At 42.9% G+C, this 19,995-nt stretch overlaps 1 protein-coding gene across 3 annotated transcripts in view; it reads right to left on the bottom strand.

Moving 5' to 3' along the window:
- Positions 1 to 19,995, bottom strand: part of crybg1a (crystallin beta-gamma domain containing 1a) — a 320,531-nt gene that overhangs the window by 129,281 nt on the left and 171,255 nt on the right. For all 3 annotated transcript variants that reach the window (XM_078542510.1, XM_078542512.1, XM_078542511.1), the window contains one exon: positions 15,364 to 17,588. In XM_078542510.1, coding sequence (XP_078398636.1) covers positions 15,364 to 17,588 — 2,225 coding nt within the window. The remainder of the gene's footprint in view (positions 1 to 15,363; positions 17,589 to 19,995) is intronic.

Here is a 19,995-nt window from a genome sequence, read left to right as displayed (position 1 = left end):
TGAGGTGGGTAGTAAGAGGGTCAAGAGGGGAGTTGAGGGGTCAGTTCATCCTGTGAACTATCAGAAGGATAGTGTAGAACTTCAAAATGACATAGACAAGTTGGTGGAATGGGTAGACAGGTGGGAGAGAAAGTTCAATGCAGAGAAATTAATTTTGGTAGAAAGAACATGGAGGGACAGTATAAAATAGGGGGCACAATTCTAAACGGGGGTGCAGGAGCAGAGGGATCTGGGTGTAAATGTGCATAAGTCATTCAAAGTGGCAAAACAGGTTGAGAGCTCGGTCAATAAAGCATACAGTATCCTGGGCTTTATTAATAGGGGCATAGAGTACAAGAGCAAGAAGTTTATGCTGGCCTTGTAGAAGTCACTAGTTCGGTGGCAGCTGAAGTGTTGCATTCATTTCTCGGCATTGCACTTTAGAAATGATGTGAAGGCATTGGAGAGAGTGCCGAAAAGATTCACAAGAATGGTTCCAGGGATGAGGAACTTCAGCTATGAAGATGGATTGGAGAAGTTGGAACTGTTTTCCTCAGAGAAAATAAGGCTGAGAGGAGATTTGATAGAGGTATTCAAAATTTTTAAAGTTTTTTATTCATTCACGGGATGTGGGTTTCGCGGGCTAGCTTGCCGAGCCCACCTGATACAGGAAAAATTCTGCCTTATGTTGTGAATTCAACCAGGGATCAGGCTATTTTGTATCTGATCATTTGTAACGAGGCAGATTTAATAAATGATCTCAGAATAAAAGGTCCCCTAGGCAACAGTGAACATAACATGATAGAATTTAGCAATCAGTTTGAGAGTGAGAAACTTGGATCAGACACAACCTGTGCTAAATTTAAATAAGGGTAATTATGAAGGAATGAAGGTAGAGTTGGCTAGGGTGGACTGGGAAAGGAGATTAGCAGAAAAGACAGTTGGTGAACAATGGCAGATGTTTAAGAAAATAGTTCATCACTCACAACAAAGGTATATCCCAGTGAGGAAGAAGCATTCTAGGAAGGGGATAACCCAACCATAGTTAGCCAAGGAAGTTAAGGAGTGTATCAAATTGAAAGAAAAAACATACAATGTGGCAAAGATTAGTGGGAAGCCAGAGGATTGGGAAAGTTTTAAAAACCAACAGAAGATGACCAAAAATAATAATAAAGAGGGGGAAAATCAACTTTGTGGGTAAACTAGCAAGTAATATAAAAACGGACAGTAAGAGCGTCCTTAAATATATAAAAAGGAAGAGAGAGGCCAAAGTGAACATAGGCTTCTTAGAGAATGAGGCTAAGGAAATAATAATGGGGAACCAGGAAATGGCAGAGGAGTGGAATAAATACTTTGCATCAGTCTTCACGGTAGAAGACACTAATAGCATTCCAAGAATACAAAATAATCAAGGGGCAAAAAGCAGGGAGGAAACAAATACAATAACTATCACGAGAGAAAAAGTACTAAGGAATCTAATGGGGCTAAAGGCCAATAACTCCCCTGAACCTGATGGGTTGCATCTTAGGACATTAAAGGAAATAGCTGCAGAGATAGTGGATGCACTGGTAGTAATCTTCTAAGAATCCTTAGATTCTAGAGAAGTCCCAGAGGATTGGAAAACTGCCAATGTAATACACTTATACAAAAATGGAGGAAGACAAAAAGCGGGTAACTATAGGCCAGTTAGCTTAGCACCTGTCATTGGGAAAATGTTAGAGTCTATTATAAAGGATGCAATAGCAGAACATTTAGAAGTGCATAACATAATCAAGCAGAGTGAGCATGGCTTCGTGAAGGGGGAGTCATGCCTGACAAATTTATTAGAACTCTTTGAGGAGGTAGAGCTGGGATAAAGGGGGACATTTTTTTGGCAACCTGTAAATAGTGGAGTGCCACAGGGATCAGTGCTGGGGCCTCAATCACTTACAATATATATTAATGACTTAGACAAGGGGAGTGAATGTACTATCGCCAAGTTTGCAGATGACACAAAAATGGGTGGGAAGGCAAGTGGTGAGGATGACACAAAACACCTACAGAGGGATATAGTGCGGGAAAATGTGAGGTTATTCATTTTGGCAGGAATGGAGGAGTTGAATATTATTTACATGGAGAGAGACTGCAGAAAGCTGCAGCACAGAGGGATTTGGGATTCCTTGTGTATGAATCCCAAAAGGTTCAGCAGTTAATAGGGAAGACAAATGGAATGTTGGCCCTTATTTCAAAGGGAATGGAGCATAAAAATAGGGAAGTCTTGCCAAAACTACACAAGGCACTAATTAGACCACACCTAGAATATTGTGAACAATTTTTGTCCCCTTATCTAAGGAAAGATATACTTGCATTGGGGGCAGTCCAGAGAAGGTTCAACTAGGTTGATCCCAGGTATGGGGGGATTTTCTTATAAGGAGAGGTTGAGTAGGTTGACCCTGTACTCATTGGAATTTAGAAGAATGAGAGGCGACCTTATTGAAACATATAAGATTCTTAGAGGGCTTGACAGGGCAGATGCTGAGTGGTTGTTTACCCTTGTTGGAGATTCTAGGACCAGAGGGCATAATCTCAGAGTAAGGAGTCGCCCATTTAAGACAGAGATGAGGAGGAATTTCTTCTTTCAGAGGGTATTGAACCTGTGGAGTTCTTTACCGCAGAGGGCTGTGGGGGCTGGGTCATTAAGTACATTCAAGGCTGAGATAGACAGATTTTTAGTCAGTAAGGGAATCAAGGGTTATAGTGAAAAGACAGGAGAGTGGAGTTGTGGATCATCAGATCAGCCATGATCTCATTGAATGGTGGAGCAAACTCGATGGGCCGAATGGCCTCCTTCTGCTCCAGCATCTTACGGTCTTGTGGAATGCACAGTCTTAGTATGGTGGAGACAGGTTCAACTGAAGCATTCAAAAGAGAATCAGACTGTTATTTGAAAAGAAGGAATGTGCAGTGTTATAGGGAGAGGGCAAGAGACTGGAACTAATTAGGTTGCTCATTCGGCAAGCTGGTGCAGATCTGGTGGCCAAATGGCCTCCTTCTGCACTGTAACAATTCTATGATTCTATGATTGGGGGGGAGTAAGTTGTATAGTTACCCAGGAGTTGACTAGGACTTTTCTGTCTAACACTTCCTGGGTATCTATTTAAGTAAGTTAAGTCAGTACTGTCCAAAGTCTCCAACTCTAATTTGGAGTGGGAGACTTTTTTGGAGGGTCCCAGGGTAGAAGGGAATTGCCCATTAGATTTTCAAACTTCCTGGGCAATTCCCATGGAGTCAGTGCGTTGGGACTTCCAAGGGGTCCTGAAGTGCATCTTGGGTCGTACTTCCGTTCTCCAATGATCCAGAGACCAGAGGATCTGGGCCATTGCAGCTCTAGAGAAAGGACAAAGGTGTCGATTCCCAGCTTACAATAACTAAGATGGAAAGGTGCCTGGGATTTGTAATCATGACAGAGATGTTAGATATAGAGCTGATCTCATCCAATCGTTTGTTAAAATAATTAAAGACATTGAACAAGAGATCGAAACTACGATCTTCTTGTGTCAATTTTTCTGAAGAGCACAACACACTTGCCTACTGAGTCATTATGGAAAGATTCCTACCCATTCCCCCTTCTTTACTGAAATATCTACCCACTTTGCTAACACAGGAATTGAACCAGTGAATCCTTATCAACCTGTTTAATTCAAGGACATACCAGTCTGCATGTTTAAAAGGTTCTTATTCCCTTCCAGCGTCTGCTTCTATCAAATAAATATAAAGTTTAAAAGTTTCAATACATTACCTGATGGTAAGCAAATGTGAAGATACTGAGACTGCAGCAACCTTCCAAAAGGCTGTCATTGTCATTATCAACATCAATAACAATATGTATTTAAATAGTGCCATTAACTGGAAAAATAGTGCAAAACTCTCCATAGAAGAATTATCAATCAAATGGATGCCAAGCCACAGAAGGACACATCAGAGGGAAGACCAAATGTTGAGGGGGTTGTTGTAGAGCTGGAGGAGGTTACAGAGTAAGGGACGGATGAGGCTATGAAGAGATTTAAACTCAAGAATCAGAATGTTAATTCGGTGGACCAGGGGCCAGTTACAGATGGGCAGATAGGATAAGGACAGCAGTATTTATGATGAACTGAAATATACACAGTGTGGAGAGTGTTATGCTGGAGAGGGAGCATTGGAATAGTCATGTCTTGAGGTAATAAATGCATGGATGGGGTTTCCAAAACAAATGTGTTGAGGGTGAGATAGTGCATGCATATTAGAGACGACACAGGTTCAGAAGTTTAGCTCAAGTTCAAATAGGATACAAAGGATGTGAACAGTATGAATCACTTTGGGACAGTGACAAAGGGGGAATGGTATCAGTACACAGGTTGACGTACTTTATATGGATTTCAGCAAAGCCTTTGACAAGGTCCCACATGAGAGACTTATAAAGAAGGCAAATGCACATGGGATACAGGGTAATTTGATAAGGTGGATTCAAAATTGTCTTAGTTGTAGGAGACAGAGGGTGATGACAGAAGGATACTTTAGTGACTGGAATCCAGTGTCCAGTGGTGTACCACAGGGATCTGTTTGTCATTTATATAAAAGACATAGATGACTATGTGGGGGGTAGGATTAGTAAGTTTGCGGATGACACAAAGATCGTTCAGGTGGTTAACAGTGAGGTTGAGTGTCTTGGGCTACAGGAAGATATAGACGGGATGGTCAAATGGGCAGATAAGTGGCAGATGGAATTTAACCCTGAAAAGTGAGATGAGACACTTTGGAAGGAGTAATTTGACAAGGAAGTATTCAATGAACGGCATGACACTAGGAAGTTCTGAGGAAAAAAGGGACCTTGGCCGTGTATCCATAGATCTCTGAAGGCGGAGGGGCATGTTAGTGGGGTGGTGAAAAAGGCATATGGGACACTTGCCTTTATCAATCGAGGCATAGATTACAATAGTGGGGAGGTCATGTTGGAGTTGTATAGAACCTTGGTGAGGCCACAGCTGGAGTACTGTGTGCAGTTCTGGTCGCCACATTATAGGAAGGATGTGATTGCACTGGAGGGGGTACAGAGGAGATTCACCAGGATGTTGCTTGGGATGAAACATTTAGGTTATGAAGAGAGGTTGGATAGACTTGGGTTGTTTTCGTTGGAGCAGAGGAGACTGATGGGTGACATGATCGAGGTATACAAGATTATGAAGGGCATGGAAAGGGTGGATAGGGAGCAGCTGTTCCCCTTAGTTGAAGGGTCAGTCACGAGGGGACATAAATTCACGGTGAGGGGCAGGAGGTTTAGGGGGGATGTGAGGAAAACCTTTTTTACCCAGAGGGTGGTGACGGTCTGGAATGCACTGCCTGGGAGGGTGGTGGAGGCGGGTTGCCTCACATCCTTTAAAAAGTACCTGGATGAGCACTTGGCATATCAAAACATTCTAGGATATGGGCCAAATGCTGGTAAATGGGATTAGGTAGGTCGGTCAGGTCTTTCTCATGTGTCGGTGCAGACTCAATGGGCCGAAGGGCCTCTTCTGCACCGTGGGATTCTGTGATTCTGTTGTGGTGTGCCTCCAAAGAATGATGGATTTAATCTTCTCAAAGTCTAGCTGGATGAAACTGGCCCATCCAAGATTAGATGACAGTATGTAGCTGTTTCAAATATCACAACATCTTTGCATCAACTATCCTGTCTGGCTAAATTTTCGATATTTACTGAAATTCTTTAAATACAGAGTTTCTCTGTTCTTTGGAGGAGGAATAGACCAAGGCAGAAGCAAATGGCAGTCAGGCTGTACTAATTCACAGTGGATAATATGAGCATCCTACAAGGTGCAGAGGAAGGGAGCAGGTAGATGAGTTGGGGTTAAGTGCCTGGAATTCTTTCTAGTCATGTATTTCAATTATTGTGTATTTGAGTCTGTATAAATGCACCATCGTATGATTATAAGCATGGACTAATCAGATTACCAATCCAAAACAAGAAATCTGTAATGACAATTCCTCATCAACTTAGCCTTTAGGCCCGCTTCTACCTCTTACCCAAAATCCACAAACAGGACTGTCCCGGCAGACCGATCATGTCAGCCTGTTCCTGCCCCACGGAACTCATTTCTTGCTATCTTGACTCCATTCTCTCTCCCCTTGTCCAGTCACTTCACACCTACATCCACGATTCCTCTGACGCCCTACATCATATCAACAATTCCCAGTTCCCTGGCCCCAACTGCTTCCTCTTCACCATGGACGTCCAATCCCTCTACACCTCCATCCCCCACCGGGACGGTCTGAGGGCTCTCCGCTTCTTCCTCGGACAGAGGCCCGGACAATCCCCATCCACCACTACTCTCCTCCGTCTGGCTGAACTTGTTCTCTCACTGAACAATTTCTCCTTAAACTCCTCTCACTTCCTCCAAATAAAAGGTGTGGCTATGGGTACCCGCATGGGCCCCAGTTATGCCTGTCTCTTTATGAGGTATGTGGAACATTCCTTGTTCCAGTCCTACTCCAGCCCCCTCCCACAACTCTTTCTCCGGTACATCGATGACTGCTTCGGTGCTGCTTCATGCTCTCGTCTGGATCTGGAAAAATTTATTAATTTTGCTTCCAATTTCCACCCCTCCATCATTTTCACATGGTCCATCTCTGACACTTCCCTTCCCTTCCTTGCCCTCTCTGTCTCAATTTCTGGTGATAGACTGTCCACCAATATTCATTACAAACCTACTGACTCCCACAGCTACCTTGACTACAGCTCCTCACACCCCGCTTCCTGTAAGGACTCCATCCCGTTCTCTCAGTTCCTTCGCCTCCGTCGCATCTGTTCTGATGATGCCACTTTCAAAAACAGTTCCTCTGACACGTCTTCCTTCTTCCTTAACCGAGGTTATCCACCCACGGTTGTTGACAGGGCCCTCAACCGTGTCTGGCCCATCTCCCTCGCATCCGCCCTCACACCTTCCTCTCCCTCCCAGAACCATGATAGGGTCCCCCTTGTCCTCACTTATCACCCCACCAGCCTCCGCATTCAAAGGATCATCCTCCGCCATTTCCGCCAACTCCAGCACGATGCCACCACCAAACACATCTTCCCTTCACCCCACTCCCGGCGGCATTCCGCAGGGATCGTTCCCTCCAGGACACCCTGGTCCACTCCTCCATCACCCCCTACACCTCAACGCCCTCCCACGGCACCTTCCCATGCAACCACAGAAGGTGCAACACCTGCCCCTTTACTTCCCCTCTCCTCACTGTCCAAGGGCCCAAACACTCTTTTCAAGTGAAGCACTTCCCTCAATTTAGTCTGCTGCATTTGCTGCTCCCAAAGTGGTTTCCTCTACATCGGAGAGACCAAACGCAGATTGGGTGACCGCTTTGTGGAACACCTTCTGTCTGTCCGCAAGCATGACCCAGACCTCCCTGTCGCTTGCCATTTCAACACTCCGCCCTGCTCTCATGCCCACATGTCCGTCCTTGGCCTGCTGCAATGTTCCAGTGAAGCTCAACGCAAACTGGAGGAACAGCACCTCATCTTCCAACTCGGCACTTTACAGCCTTCTGGACTGAATATTGAGTTCAACCATTTTAGATCATTAACTCTCTCCTCCATCCCCACCCCCTTTCCGATCCACCATTTTTCCAATAATTTATATAGATTTTTCTTTTCCCACCTATTTCCATTATTTTTAAATGTATTTCCATCCATTGTTTTATCTCTACCTTTTAGCCTATTTCAGTCCCTTCCCCCCCACCCCACCCCCACTAGGGCTATCTGTACCTTGCCCGTCCTGCTTTCTATCCTTAATGTCACCTATTAGCACATTTCTTAGCTAATATCACCACCGTCAACACCTCCTTGTCCTTTTGTCTATGACATCTTTTGGCAATCTCCACCTATCACTGGCCCTCTATCCAGCTCTACTTGTCCCACCCCCCCTTAAACCAGCTTATATTTCACCTCTCTTCTATTTTTCCTTAGTTCTGTTGAAGAGTCATGCGGACTCGAAACGTTAACTGTATTCCTCTCCGCAGATGCTGTCAGACCTGCTGAGTTTTTCCAGGTATTTTTATTTTTGTTTTTGTTTTGGATTTCCAGCATCCGCAGTTTTTTGCTTTTATTTTCACCTTTAGTCATAATAGCCAACCCAAAGCTATAAAACAGCTGATAAGATCATTAGAATTTTTTTATTCTTTCATGGGATTTGGGCATCGCTGAGAAGGCCAGCATTTGTTGCCCATCCCAAATTGCCCTCGAGAAGATGGTGGTGAGCCACCTTCTTGAACTGTTGCAGTCCATCTGGTGCAGGTACACCCACAGTGCTTCTGGGGAGTGCCAGGATTTGATATCGCGTCAGTGAAGGAATGGCGATATAGTTCCAACTCAGGGTGGTGTGTGACTTGGAGGGGAACTTGCAGATGATGGTGTTCCAATGCGTCTACTACCCTTGCCCTTCTAGGTGGTAGAGATTGTGGGTTTGGAAAGTGCTGTCAAAGAAGCCTTGCTGTAGTGCATCTTGCATATAGTACACACTTGTTGCCACTGTGCATTGGTGGTGGAGGGAGTGAATGTTTAAGTTGGTGGATGGAATGCCAATCAAGCAGGCTGCTTTGTCCTGAACTGTGTCGAGCTTCTTGAGTATTACTGGAGACACACTCAACCAGGCAAGTGAAGAATAGTCCATCACAGTCCTGACTTGTGTCTTGTAGATGGTTGACAGGCTTTGGGGAGTCAGGGATAAATTATTTGCCTCAGAATTCCCAGCCTCTGACCTGTTCTTGTAGCCACAGTATTTATATGGTTGGCCCAATTCAATTTTTTTACCAATAGTAATCCCCAGGATGTTAAGGGGAGAAGGTTAGATTCACTCTTGGTGGAGATGGTCATTACCTGGCACGTGTGCAAATGTTACTTGCTACTATCAGGCCAAGCCTTGTCGCATGTTGGTATGGATGGCTTCAGTATCTGAGGGGCTGTGAATGGTGCTGAACATTGTGTAATCATTAGCAAATATCCTCACTTCTGACTTTATGATGGAAGAAAGGTCATTGATGAAGCAGCTAAAGATGGTTGGGCCTAGGACACTACCCTGAGGAACTCCTGCAACAATGTCCTGGGACTGAGATGATTGGCCTCCAACAACCACAACCTTCTTCCTTTGTGCTAGGTATGACTCAAGCAGTGTAGATTTTTCCTCCTGATTCCCACTGACTTCAATTTGCTAGGGCTCCGTGATGCCACATTCTACCACATGCTGCCTTGATGTCAAAGGCAGTCACTCTTAGCCATTTGACCTATCGAGCCTGCTCCGCCATTCAATAAGATCATGGCTGATCTGATTGTGGCCTGAACACCACTTTCCTGCCTGTCCACCATAACTCTCAAATCCCCTGTAGATCAAAAGTTTGTCTAACTCAGCTTTGAATATATTCAATGACCCAGCCTCCACAGCTCTCTGGGTAGGAAATTGCAAAGGTTCATGACCCTCTGAGAAAAGAAATCCCTCCTCATCTCCATCTTAAATGGTAAACTCCTTATTTTTAAACTGTGGCTCCTAGTTCTAGATTATCCCATGAGGGGAACCATCCTCTCAGCATCTACTCTGTCAAGCCACCTCAGGATCTTATATTTTTCAATCAGAGCACCTCTCATTCTGCTAATCTCCAATGAGGATTGACCCTAGACTACAAAGTCTTCCTTACTCTCTTCCCCTAATCCTAAAGCCCTGCCTATCTTACCTCTTGGTTGTTCCTTTTGGCTCAGCTTGCTCCCCACCCTGCTTTGATCTGTCATTTATGTTATCTAATCCTACTTTCCTGGATTTCAGTTTTGTTTAATAACTGAAAGTACCTTATCTTTTTAATATTTTATGTCAGTGAGCTTCCCCTTAACTATTTCTTTATAGACTGTAAAACTCAAAGAGTTCCAATTATTTCCTTACCTACTTTAAAGAATGAAAAACTTGTACTCATCCAGCGTATTTCATGTCCTAAGGATATCCCAAGGTGTATCACAGGCAATTAATTATCTTTGCAAATTGAGTCACTTGTTTTGTATGCTATGCAGCACTTGGTCTCAAAAAAGTATGAGATAAATGACCTGATCTGTTTTTGTGGTGCTGATTGAGAAATAACAGAAGAACTCACAACACCTTCAAATAGTGCCATGGAATCTTCTACAGTACTTCAGTGAAGCTCCAGCCTAGGCTATGTGCTAGTCTCTGGAGTGAGTCTTGAACCCGCCGAGTAAAAGCTAATATTTATGTAATTATTTTGTGATCATGAGTTCCCAGATATTCTATTATTTTTGATTATGGGTGCCATCTTGATGTATCCCTAGAGTCAAAAATTATTTTATACCAAATCTACTCATACTAATTCTGATACTTCAATTTGTAAATTTTCTAGTTTATACTAAGTTGATTTGAGTCACTCAAAACTACTGTATTTATAGAATTATTTACAAACTTCCTTCCGTATGCTATTGATATATAAAAATGCAAGATTAACCCTCCAAACATTACACACTGAACCAATGCAAATTTTTGTATGACCTCCAACACTAGAAGCAGAAAGTCCACAATTTATTAGCTAACCTTCTCAGAAACAAAGCCCCGGTTCTGACCTGAATTTCAAAAATCGACTTCAGCAGGGTGATACTCCAAACTTCAGATTTCCAACATCTGCTGTGTCTTGCTTTACATTAGCTGAAAGCAATATTTTGTTTTTCTACTATGCATGAATGAAAGTCGTTGTTGCTCTATCTTTAAAAAAAAGCACATCTCCTGACTTACCATGTGTATCACCACAGAATATCCACTATTCCATAAGACGAGCAGAAGTAGGCCATTTGGCCCATCAAGTCTGCTCCGCCATTCAATGAGATCATGGCTGATCTGATAATGCTCAACTCCACTTTCCTGCCTTTTCCCCATAACCTTTGATTCCCTTAATGATTGAGCCTTGAATATAATTAACGACCCAGCCTCTGTAGCCTTCTGTGGTAAAGAATTCCACAGACGAACTCCCCTCTTCCTCCTCATCTCTGTCTTAAATGGATGCCCCCTTACTTTGAGATGATGCCCTCTGGTCCTAGGCTCTCCCACAAGGGAAAACAACCTCTCAGCATCTACCCTGTCAAGCCCCCTAAGGATCTCATATGTTTCAATAGGGTCGCCTCTCATTCTTCTAAACTCCAGTGAGTACAGGCCCAACCTACTTAACCTCTCCTCATAAGAAAACCCCTCCATACCCAGGATCAACCTAGTGAACCTTCTCTGGACTGCCTCCAATGCCAGTATATATTTCCTTAGACAAGGGCACCAAAACTGTTCACAGTATTCTAGGTGTGGCCTAAGTAGTGCCTCGTATAGTTTTAGCAAGACTTCCCTATTTTTATATTCCATTCCCTTTGAAGTAGAGGCCAACATTTAATTTACCTCCCCTATTATCTGTTGAACTTGAATGCTAGCTTTTTGGGATTTATGCACGAGGACCCCCAAGTCTCTTTGTGCTGCAGCTTTCTGCAGTCTTTCTCCATGTAAATAATATTCAGCTCCTCTATTATTCCTGCCAAAGTGCATAACCTCACATTTTCCCACATTATATTTCATCTGCCACGTTTTTGCCCACTCACTTAACCTGTTTATATCCCTCTGTAGACTTTTTGTGTCATCCTCACCATTTGCCATCCAACCTATTGTTGTGTCATCTGTAAACTTGGCAATAGTACATTCATTTCCCTCATCTAAGTCACTATATATTATATTATATATTACAAATAATTGTGGCCCCAGCACTGATCCCTGTGGCACTCCACTAGTTACAGTTTGCCATCCTGAAAATTCCCCCCTTATCCCAACTCTCTGTCTTCTATTAGTTAGCCGGCCCTCTATCCATGTTAATACTCTACCACCAACACCATAGGCTCTTCTTAAGTAACCTTATGTGCGGTACCTTATCGAATACCTTTTGGAAATCCAAATATATTACATCTACTGATTCCCTTTTATCTGCTTGTTGTCTTCTCAAAGAATTCTAATAAATTTGTCAGGCATGATTTCCCCTTCATGAAGCCATGCTGACTCTGCTTGATTATATTATGCATTTCTAAATGCTCTGCTACTGCATCCTTTATGATAGACTTTAACATTTTCCCAATGACGGATGGTAAGCTATCTGGCCTATGGTTACCTGTTGTTTTCTCCCTCCCTTCTTGAATAAGTGTGTTACATTGGCAGTTTTCCAATCCTCTGGGGCTTTTCTGGAATCTAAGGATTCTTGGAAGAATACTACCAGTGCATCCACTATCTCTGCAGCTACTTCCTTTAATATCCAGGATGCAACCCATCAGGTCCAGGGGACTTATCGGCCTTTAGCCCCATTAGTTTTCCTAGTACTTTTTCTCTAGTGGTAGTTATTGTATTTATTTCCTCCCTGCCTTTTGCCCCTTGATCATTGTGTATTTGGAATGCTATTAGTGTCTTCTACCGTGAAGACTGACGCAAAGTATTTATTCAACTTCTCTGCCATTTCCTGATTCCCCATTATTATTTCCCCAGCCTCATTCTCTAAGGGGCCTATGTTCACTTTGGCCTCTCTCTTCCTTTTTATATATTTAAAGAAGCTCTTACTCTCCATTTTTATATTACTTGCTAGTTTACCCTCAAAGTTGATTTTCTCCCTTTTTTTTGGCCATCTTCTGTTGGTTTTTAAAACTTTCCCAATCCTCTGGCTTCCCACTAATCTTTGCCACATTGTATGTTTTTTCTTTCAATTTAATACACTCCTTAACTTCCTTGGTTAACCATGGTTAGTTTATCCCCTTCCTAGAATCCTTCTTCCTCACTGGGATATACCTTTGTTGTGAGTCATGAACTATTTTCTTAAGTGTCTGCCATTATTCATCAACTGTCTTTTCTGCTAAACTCCTTTCTCAGTCCATTCCAGCCAACTCTGCTCTCATTCCATTCTAATTACCCTTATTTAAGTTTAGCACAGTTGTTTCCAATCCAAGTTTCTCACTCTCAAACTGAATGCTAAGTTCTACCATGTTATGGTCACTGTTTTCTGGGGAACCTTTTACTCTGAGATCATTTATTAAACCTGCCTCATTACACTTTACCAGATCCAAAAAAGCCTGATCCCTGATTGGATCCACAACATATTGTTCTAGGAAACTGTCCCAAATACACTCTATGAATTCTGGCTCGTGCCTACCTCTGATTTTCCCAATTTACATGAAGATTAAAGTCAGCCATGATTAATGTAATGCCTTTTTTATATCCTGATTTATTCTCTACCCTACAGTATAGCTACTATTAGGGGCCTATGGACTACTCTCACCAGTGTCTTCTTCCCCTTGTTATTTTTTACCTTCACCCATATGGAGTCTACATCTTCCGACCCAAGATCATTTCTTGCTATCGTTCTTATTCCATCTTACACTAACATAGCTATCCTTCCATCCTTCCCTTCCTGCCTGTCCTTTCGAAAAGTCAGATGCCCCTGAATATTTAGTTCCCAGCTTTGATCTTCTTGTAACCATGTCTCCATAAGGGCTATAAGATTATACCCATTAACCTCTATTTGTGCTGTTAATTCATTTATTTTGTTCCGAATACTATGTCCATTTAAGTAAAGAGCCATTAATTTGCCTTTCTATCATTTTTTACCCCCTTTGACCCTTTTTGCTGTTTTTTTATGTTTGGACACTCTGTCCCTTCCTGTCACACTCTGGGTGTCATTATCTAAATAGCTACCCTGCAATGCTGTCAAATCCTTTTGCTTTTTGAGCCTATGTATCCCCTCTCCAGAACCCTGGCCCCTCTATATTTAGTTTAACGCCCTCTCTACAGCCCTAGTTATTCGATTCACTGGGACATTGTTCCCAGCATGGTTCAAGTGAAGCCCATCCCACTGGAACAGCTCTCTTCTTCCCCAGTTCTGGTGCCCATGCCCCATGAACTGAAACCCATTCCTCCATCACCAATCTTTGAGCCACGCATTTAACTCCTTGACTTTATTTACCCTATGCCAGTTTGCCCGTGGCTCAGGTAGTAATCCTTAGGTTATTACATTGGAGGTTCTGTTTTTTTCATTTAGCTCCTAAGTGTTCAAATTCTTTCAGCAGGGCCTCCTTTCTAATTTCTTTTACTTTATAGTGTTAAAAGTGTATGTAAAAAAGGCAGTCATTTTAAGTTTTAGTTAATTATGGATCAATTAAATTTGTCAATGCAAGTTTATAAGCTCATCTGGAGTATGGTAATTACAAGCATCTTTATAAATCTGTAAGCTTCTTGTCACCTACAACAATCAGAAATAATTGACCAGAGAATGTTCACATCAAAGATGCATTATGTCCTTAAAGGCACAGTAAATTTAAACACAGCTTAGCAACAGTCCAATGCATTGTGCTTTACATAGTGTGAGTGAGATGATAGCAGACCAGCTAATAATATGAAACATTGGATCGCAAATGAATGCAGAAAACTGTGTCATTATTTGGACATACCACATACATTTCTAAAACTCAATTCCCAAAAACCTACATATCCTATACTTGGCATTATGCTACACAGTAATATTCTCTACTGCATATAATACTACACATACATTAATACAACAATATGTAAACTAAAAATTGTTCCTTGAGCATGCATTCAGTGTAAAAAAAATTATTTGGCACTTTTAACATAAGCATCTAACAGCATTTAACAAAGGAGAAAAATTGAAAATGAACATCAGTAGAAGGCTAAACGAAGGGTTGGTGACAGATGCAGATTCTGAAAAGGTTTTTTTTTGAATGAGGGTTTGCAGCAAAACAGAGTAGATTAGAGAGAGAATTGCCGAGTGTAAGATAATTGAATGCTCAGTAGAGTGTGTTGACATGGAAATGAACAACGAACTAGATTGGCAGGAGGGGCGTGAGCTGGTGCACAACCAAAGGAGGTTGCAAAGGCAAGGACCAAAAACTGCATGCAGGGATCTGCAATTGAAAACCGATAACCATTAGTGGCTGGTAAGGACAGTGGTGCAAGGGAAGCTGAATAGTGTGACGAAAGAAGTAGGCAGTGGAGTTTGTGACAAGATGGAGCTCAAGAATTTGGCAAAGCTTGCACTTTAGAAGTTGAGTATGATGGCGATGAAGGCTTAGATGAGAATTGCAAGAACATTGGGTTAGGTGGAGCAGACGCTGTCATGGAAATCAGGTTTGAAACTCAGCTCACAGGCCAAATGGAAGATCACACATCACTGAATTCAGTCCAAGCTGAGCAGCAGGGAAGCAGAGGATGGGATTGGGACTGGGATGTGGAAATTTTAGCAGGAGACTAACTTGATGGTTTTGGTATGTTGCCAAATGTGAATTAAAGAAAAAAAGGATGGACTTACAGTCTTATTCTTGTGGTCACCGTGGAACATAGTTGTGAAGTAATTACATGATGGTCGTTACTTTCTCCTTCTAAGTCATTAATTTCCAGAGTTTTCAGTCTTCCAGAGTCAGCACTAGATTCTTGCTCCATCTGACTATATTTAATGGAGCTTCCCATGTTTTGCTGATTAAATTTTTGGCTAACTGAAGCAATAGCACTGTTCTGATCTGCAGAATCTAAAGCAACCATTTTTTCACCTAGCTCATCAGTAGTTGCACTGTGTAAAGAAAAAATGAAATCCTCATTACTTGCAGAATCATCAACAGCTCCATTACTTGCAACGACAAAGTTAGTAACAGAGTTTTCTGAAGCAATATGTTTTTCCACTTTTTGACCAGAATGTGAAGTGCTGCTGTGTGTCGCTGTGAAAGTTTCAGATCCACTGAACCCAGTCTCTGAGTTTGATGCCTTTTCCAAAGAACCTTTCACTGGGGACTGTACTTTGTTACCTGAAGCTGGGCTGCAAGGCTCCTGTTGCGAGTTCTTTTTCCTTGATGTAATTGGCTTGGATATGTCTTGTGCAGACATTTCACTGGATGGAAGAGATTTTGGCAAAGTTTGATGAGGGACCAAAGGAGGGATGCTTTGTTTCGGTGAGGAGGCAGTTTTAACTGGAACTTCAGAGGACTGCTTATTGGAAGCTATTTCTTTCAATTCCTCTTCAACTGTGTTAGTATCTGCATTCCCAATTTCTCTATCTGACTGCTGATCAGATTTCAAGGACCGCCTCTTCCTTCCCTTTCTTTTACCACGTTTGGATTCTGAAGGAGATTTCTTATCCATTTCAATAGACTCTAGTGCTGAATTCAAATCGGTTTTTAAACTTGAAAACAAATCACTTGACTTTTCAGCCGTGTTTTTACAACTTACTACGTCAGTGAGAGTGTCGGTAACTGTTTTATCTGTATTTGATTCTGGTCCCGCTACACCATTCTGATTTTCTTCTGATAGATTACCTGTTGTGAATTGTTCAACGTCATGTGAGATTGCTACACTTTCACCAATGCGAGGAACACCTCCTGTCTCCACAACCTGGCTTTTTTTAGTATCTGGTGTGAATGTGTCCTTCTTGGATGAATTCTGTTGCTTTTCCAAGGTAGATTCACACAATTTTTCAGGAATATTGTAATTTTCAGTTTCCTCTCCAAATCCTTGAACCACAGAATGGTTCAACTGGACAGTTCCCTCATTTTTCAAAGTATTTTCCAAAGCTTTTAGTTCCACACCAATATTGTTAACGGGCAATGAAACAGGTGCTTCTGACACTGTTGTATTTGAATTTTCTTTGATTTTAGGAGGATGAACATCAGTTTCAATAACCTCAGCTACTTGTTCAATCCTCACAGTCTCAGAAATTGGTAAAACACATTTCTTTATGGCTGGAATATCTACAGAGTTAGCAATAGTTTCACAATCATATTGACCTTCGGCTAGCCTGTCAGTAGTTACAAATTCACTACCCTTTGTTTGTATAGCAATCTGGGGTGTGTTTTCATTGATAAAACAGGTATCAAGTTCACCAATTTCACGTTCCTTTACACTTCTGTCATCTGAGAGCAAACTTGCATCTGCACAGGCTGAAGATAATGAAGTATCCTCCTTATTTACCACCACGCTTCCAAATATATTTGACACATCGTCCCTAAATGTGGTTACAAATTCATTTGCTGGATTACTACTAACTGTCTTTGAAGCTAATTGTTCTCCAGTGCACTCAGGCACAGTTTGTTTTTCAGCTTCCCTGTGGATGCACTGCAGTTTGACATCAACCACTATGACATTCTTACTTGTTGACCTGTTTTTTTCAGCTAAACTCACAGGCAGCTCGGCTGGATTACCAACAGCTGGTAGCAGGCCTCTTTCCTCTGGGGAGCCCTGTGATATCTCTGTTAGATCTTTGTCAGCTGCTTTAATCTCCGTCACTCCTTCCCTCCTGTGGTCTTCTGAAAATGACGATATTCCAGAATCAGGAGCTTCCTCCACAATTGTACTCTCCCCTGAATAACATTCACTTGTCACCGGAGGACATTCCTCCACAGAATTGCTTTGCCTTAAAGATGCTGGAGATGCATTTTTTGAACTCTTTCTTCTAGAAGAACTGAAAAAATCTCCCAGGTAATCGAGCACTTGCTTTTTTTTGCCCTCTTCTGCTTTTCCAGAGCCTGGAAAACGAATATTCTGAAACTAAAAGAGAAAAACAAGAACAATTTGAGAGAATACGCAACCCACAGGAAAATTCAGGTTTTGAGTACAGTATAAAATTTCAGACAATCTTCAAATATAATCTAGGCTAGAACCATGTACATCCAAAAAAAGCTTGACTTACCCAATTACGATAGTCGATGAGTAAACATAGAAAGTACGTTGTTACTGTATTGTTAATTTATGGCAAGCGGCGGGTTATTACCTGGACTAGATTTTTTTTTGAATGAACGCCTTCCGAGGGGAAATTCTCCCAATACCGACTTAAGTTCTCGATTAGACTTACACAGAGCTCACAAAAGTCCCAACTCTTTCCTTCCAAATGTTTACAGTCCTGCCGGCGAATTGGGAAGCACGGCTAAGGTACCGGAGAGATAGAGGAAAGAGGAAGCACTGCTGTCTCTGTGCCACGGCCCCAGGTGTGTGCGGCGAGCTCCAGGTGAGCGCTAATGTCTCTGGCCGCGAGCTCGACGTGAGCGCTACTGTCTCTGTGCCGCGAGCTCCAGGTGTGTGCCGCGAGCTCCAGGTGAGCGCTACTGTCTCTGTGCCGCGTGCTCCAGGTGAGCGCTGCCTTCTCTGTGCCGCGGCTCAGTCCAGGAGTCCGGCAGCTGGGAGTGGTGACGTGATGTTACGGGCCTAGCCAGCAAGGTAACGTGATAGCCACTGAGCGAGAAACAAAAAGGGAGCAGAGAAATTCTCACAGAAAGGAAACAATGCAGGACTGTAATTTTGACGGCAGGCGGTGGCCAGATAAAACGGGCTGGATGTTGGCATTATTCATTATTAACTAAAGACGATGGTAGACTCCAAGTCTGATATTTTTAGATCGATAAAGGAACACGCCATAGATTGAGTGATGAGTAACAAGCCAAAATTAGTTAACGACCTGATGGGAAGGGAACATCCTGCGAGCAGTGACCATAACATTATCAAATTTGATGTTCCGTTTGAGGTAGAAGGGGGAATCACAAAAAAACGTTTTAATCTTAAGTAAGACTGACTTCAAAGGATTGAAACATAAACTGACCTCAATGAACTGGGCTGAACAGTTAATGGGTAAACTGGGCAGAATTTTAAACGCAGGGGGCAGGGGGTGTTTGGGTGCAGGCAGGGAGTTTTGCCCAAAATGTGCCAGCCTGTTGGAAACCGGACATCCACTCACTTCCAGCTTTTACTAGGGGTGTGTTTGGAAGTCTGCGGGAAACCCTGTGGAACTGTCAGATCTGTAATTGTGTAAAGCACCAGTTAATTCTGCCTTTAACCCGGTATTTTGCCTTTAACCCAGAATTTTTTGAATGGTCTCCTGTACCACAATGCCACGTTCACCCACCTTGCAGCCCCAATCTCATCCATACAAGCTGCAAGAAATTCGAACGTTGGACAGTTGCAAGGGCTGAGGCTCCTACACTTCTAACTTCTTGATTCCCATACCTGCCTCACTCAAAGTCACACCCACCTATCCCTGACCACTGACCAAAATGGACAACCCTATCCTAAGGGGTGTGATACTGGTGAGACCAGTCAGACACAGAATGCTCTCACACTTACTGCAGTGGCTCAATTCCCTCAGTTACATGGGGTTACAGTCTGCAATGTGGCAATCATGGTGTCCTCAGATCTTCCAGGAGTATTTATCAATCGGAAGAATTGCATTCAATCAAAAGTTCAGCTGGTATGTGGCCACTCAAAGGTTTTCATGCATGTTTGTGCAAGATATCCTGGGAGTTGCCATGATTCCTTCAGTTAGTCACATCTTCTACAGATATTTGTACTTTCGAACAGAGTGACTAGTTGGTTCCTTGGAGACAAGGGCTACACTCTGAGGACCTGGCTGATGACACCTGTGAGGACCCCTATCACTGCAGCAGAGGAGAGATACAACAGGAGCCGCATGAGTAGAAGAGCCATCATTGAGCAAGCCATTGGGGTTGCTGAAGATGCGATTCAGGTGCCTTCATAGATCCACCGGTGTACTTAAGTATGCACCAGTAAGGCTGTCAAGATGGTAGTCATCTGCAGTGCCTTGCAAAATATTTCAGAAGAAGAAAGTGCTGACCCCTCTGCGTCCTCAGATGAGGAGGGGGCGGACTCTGCAGGGTGCTTGCATCCGCTCACCTGTATGCCCTCATGAGGTCAGAGTTTTTGCAGTACCGAAAGCAACTTCTAGGGACTACACGCCTGCTGCTCACTGCTTCTATGACTACCAGCCACACCTGCTTATTCTCTCAGGCCAGACTCTTCCTCCTGTCCACGGGGAATATCAATTCTCTACAGACCCTCGGAGGATGGCACCTGGGGTGAGGAACTGGAGCAGTGGGCTTCCTTCCCACATCTCACTTCCATCCTTCTCCTTCCTGAAAGTCTACAGAATCAGTGTAGGATACAACCA

Source organism: Cetorhinus maximus, chromosome 5, assembly GCF_964194155.1.
Source record: "Cetorhinus maximus chromosome 5, sCetMax3.hap1.1, whole genome shotgun sequence".
NCBI classification, from domain to species: domain Eukaryota; kingdom Metazoa; phylum Chordata; class Chondrichthyes; order Lamniformes; family Cetorhinidae; genus Cetorhinus; species Cetorhinus maximus.
This window is presented reverse-complemented; position numbering and strand designations above follow the sequence as displayed.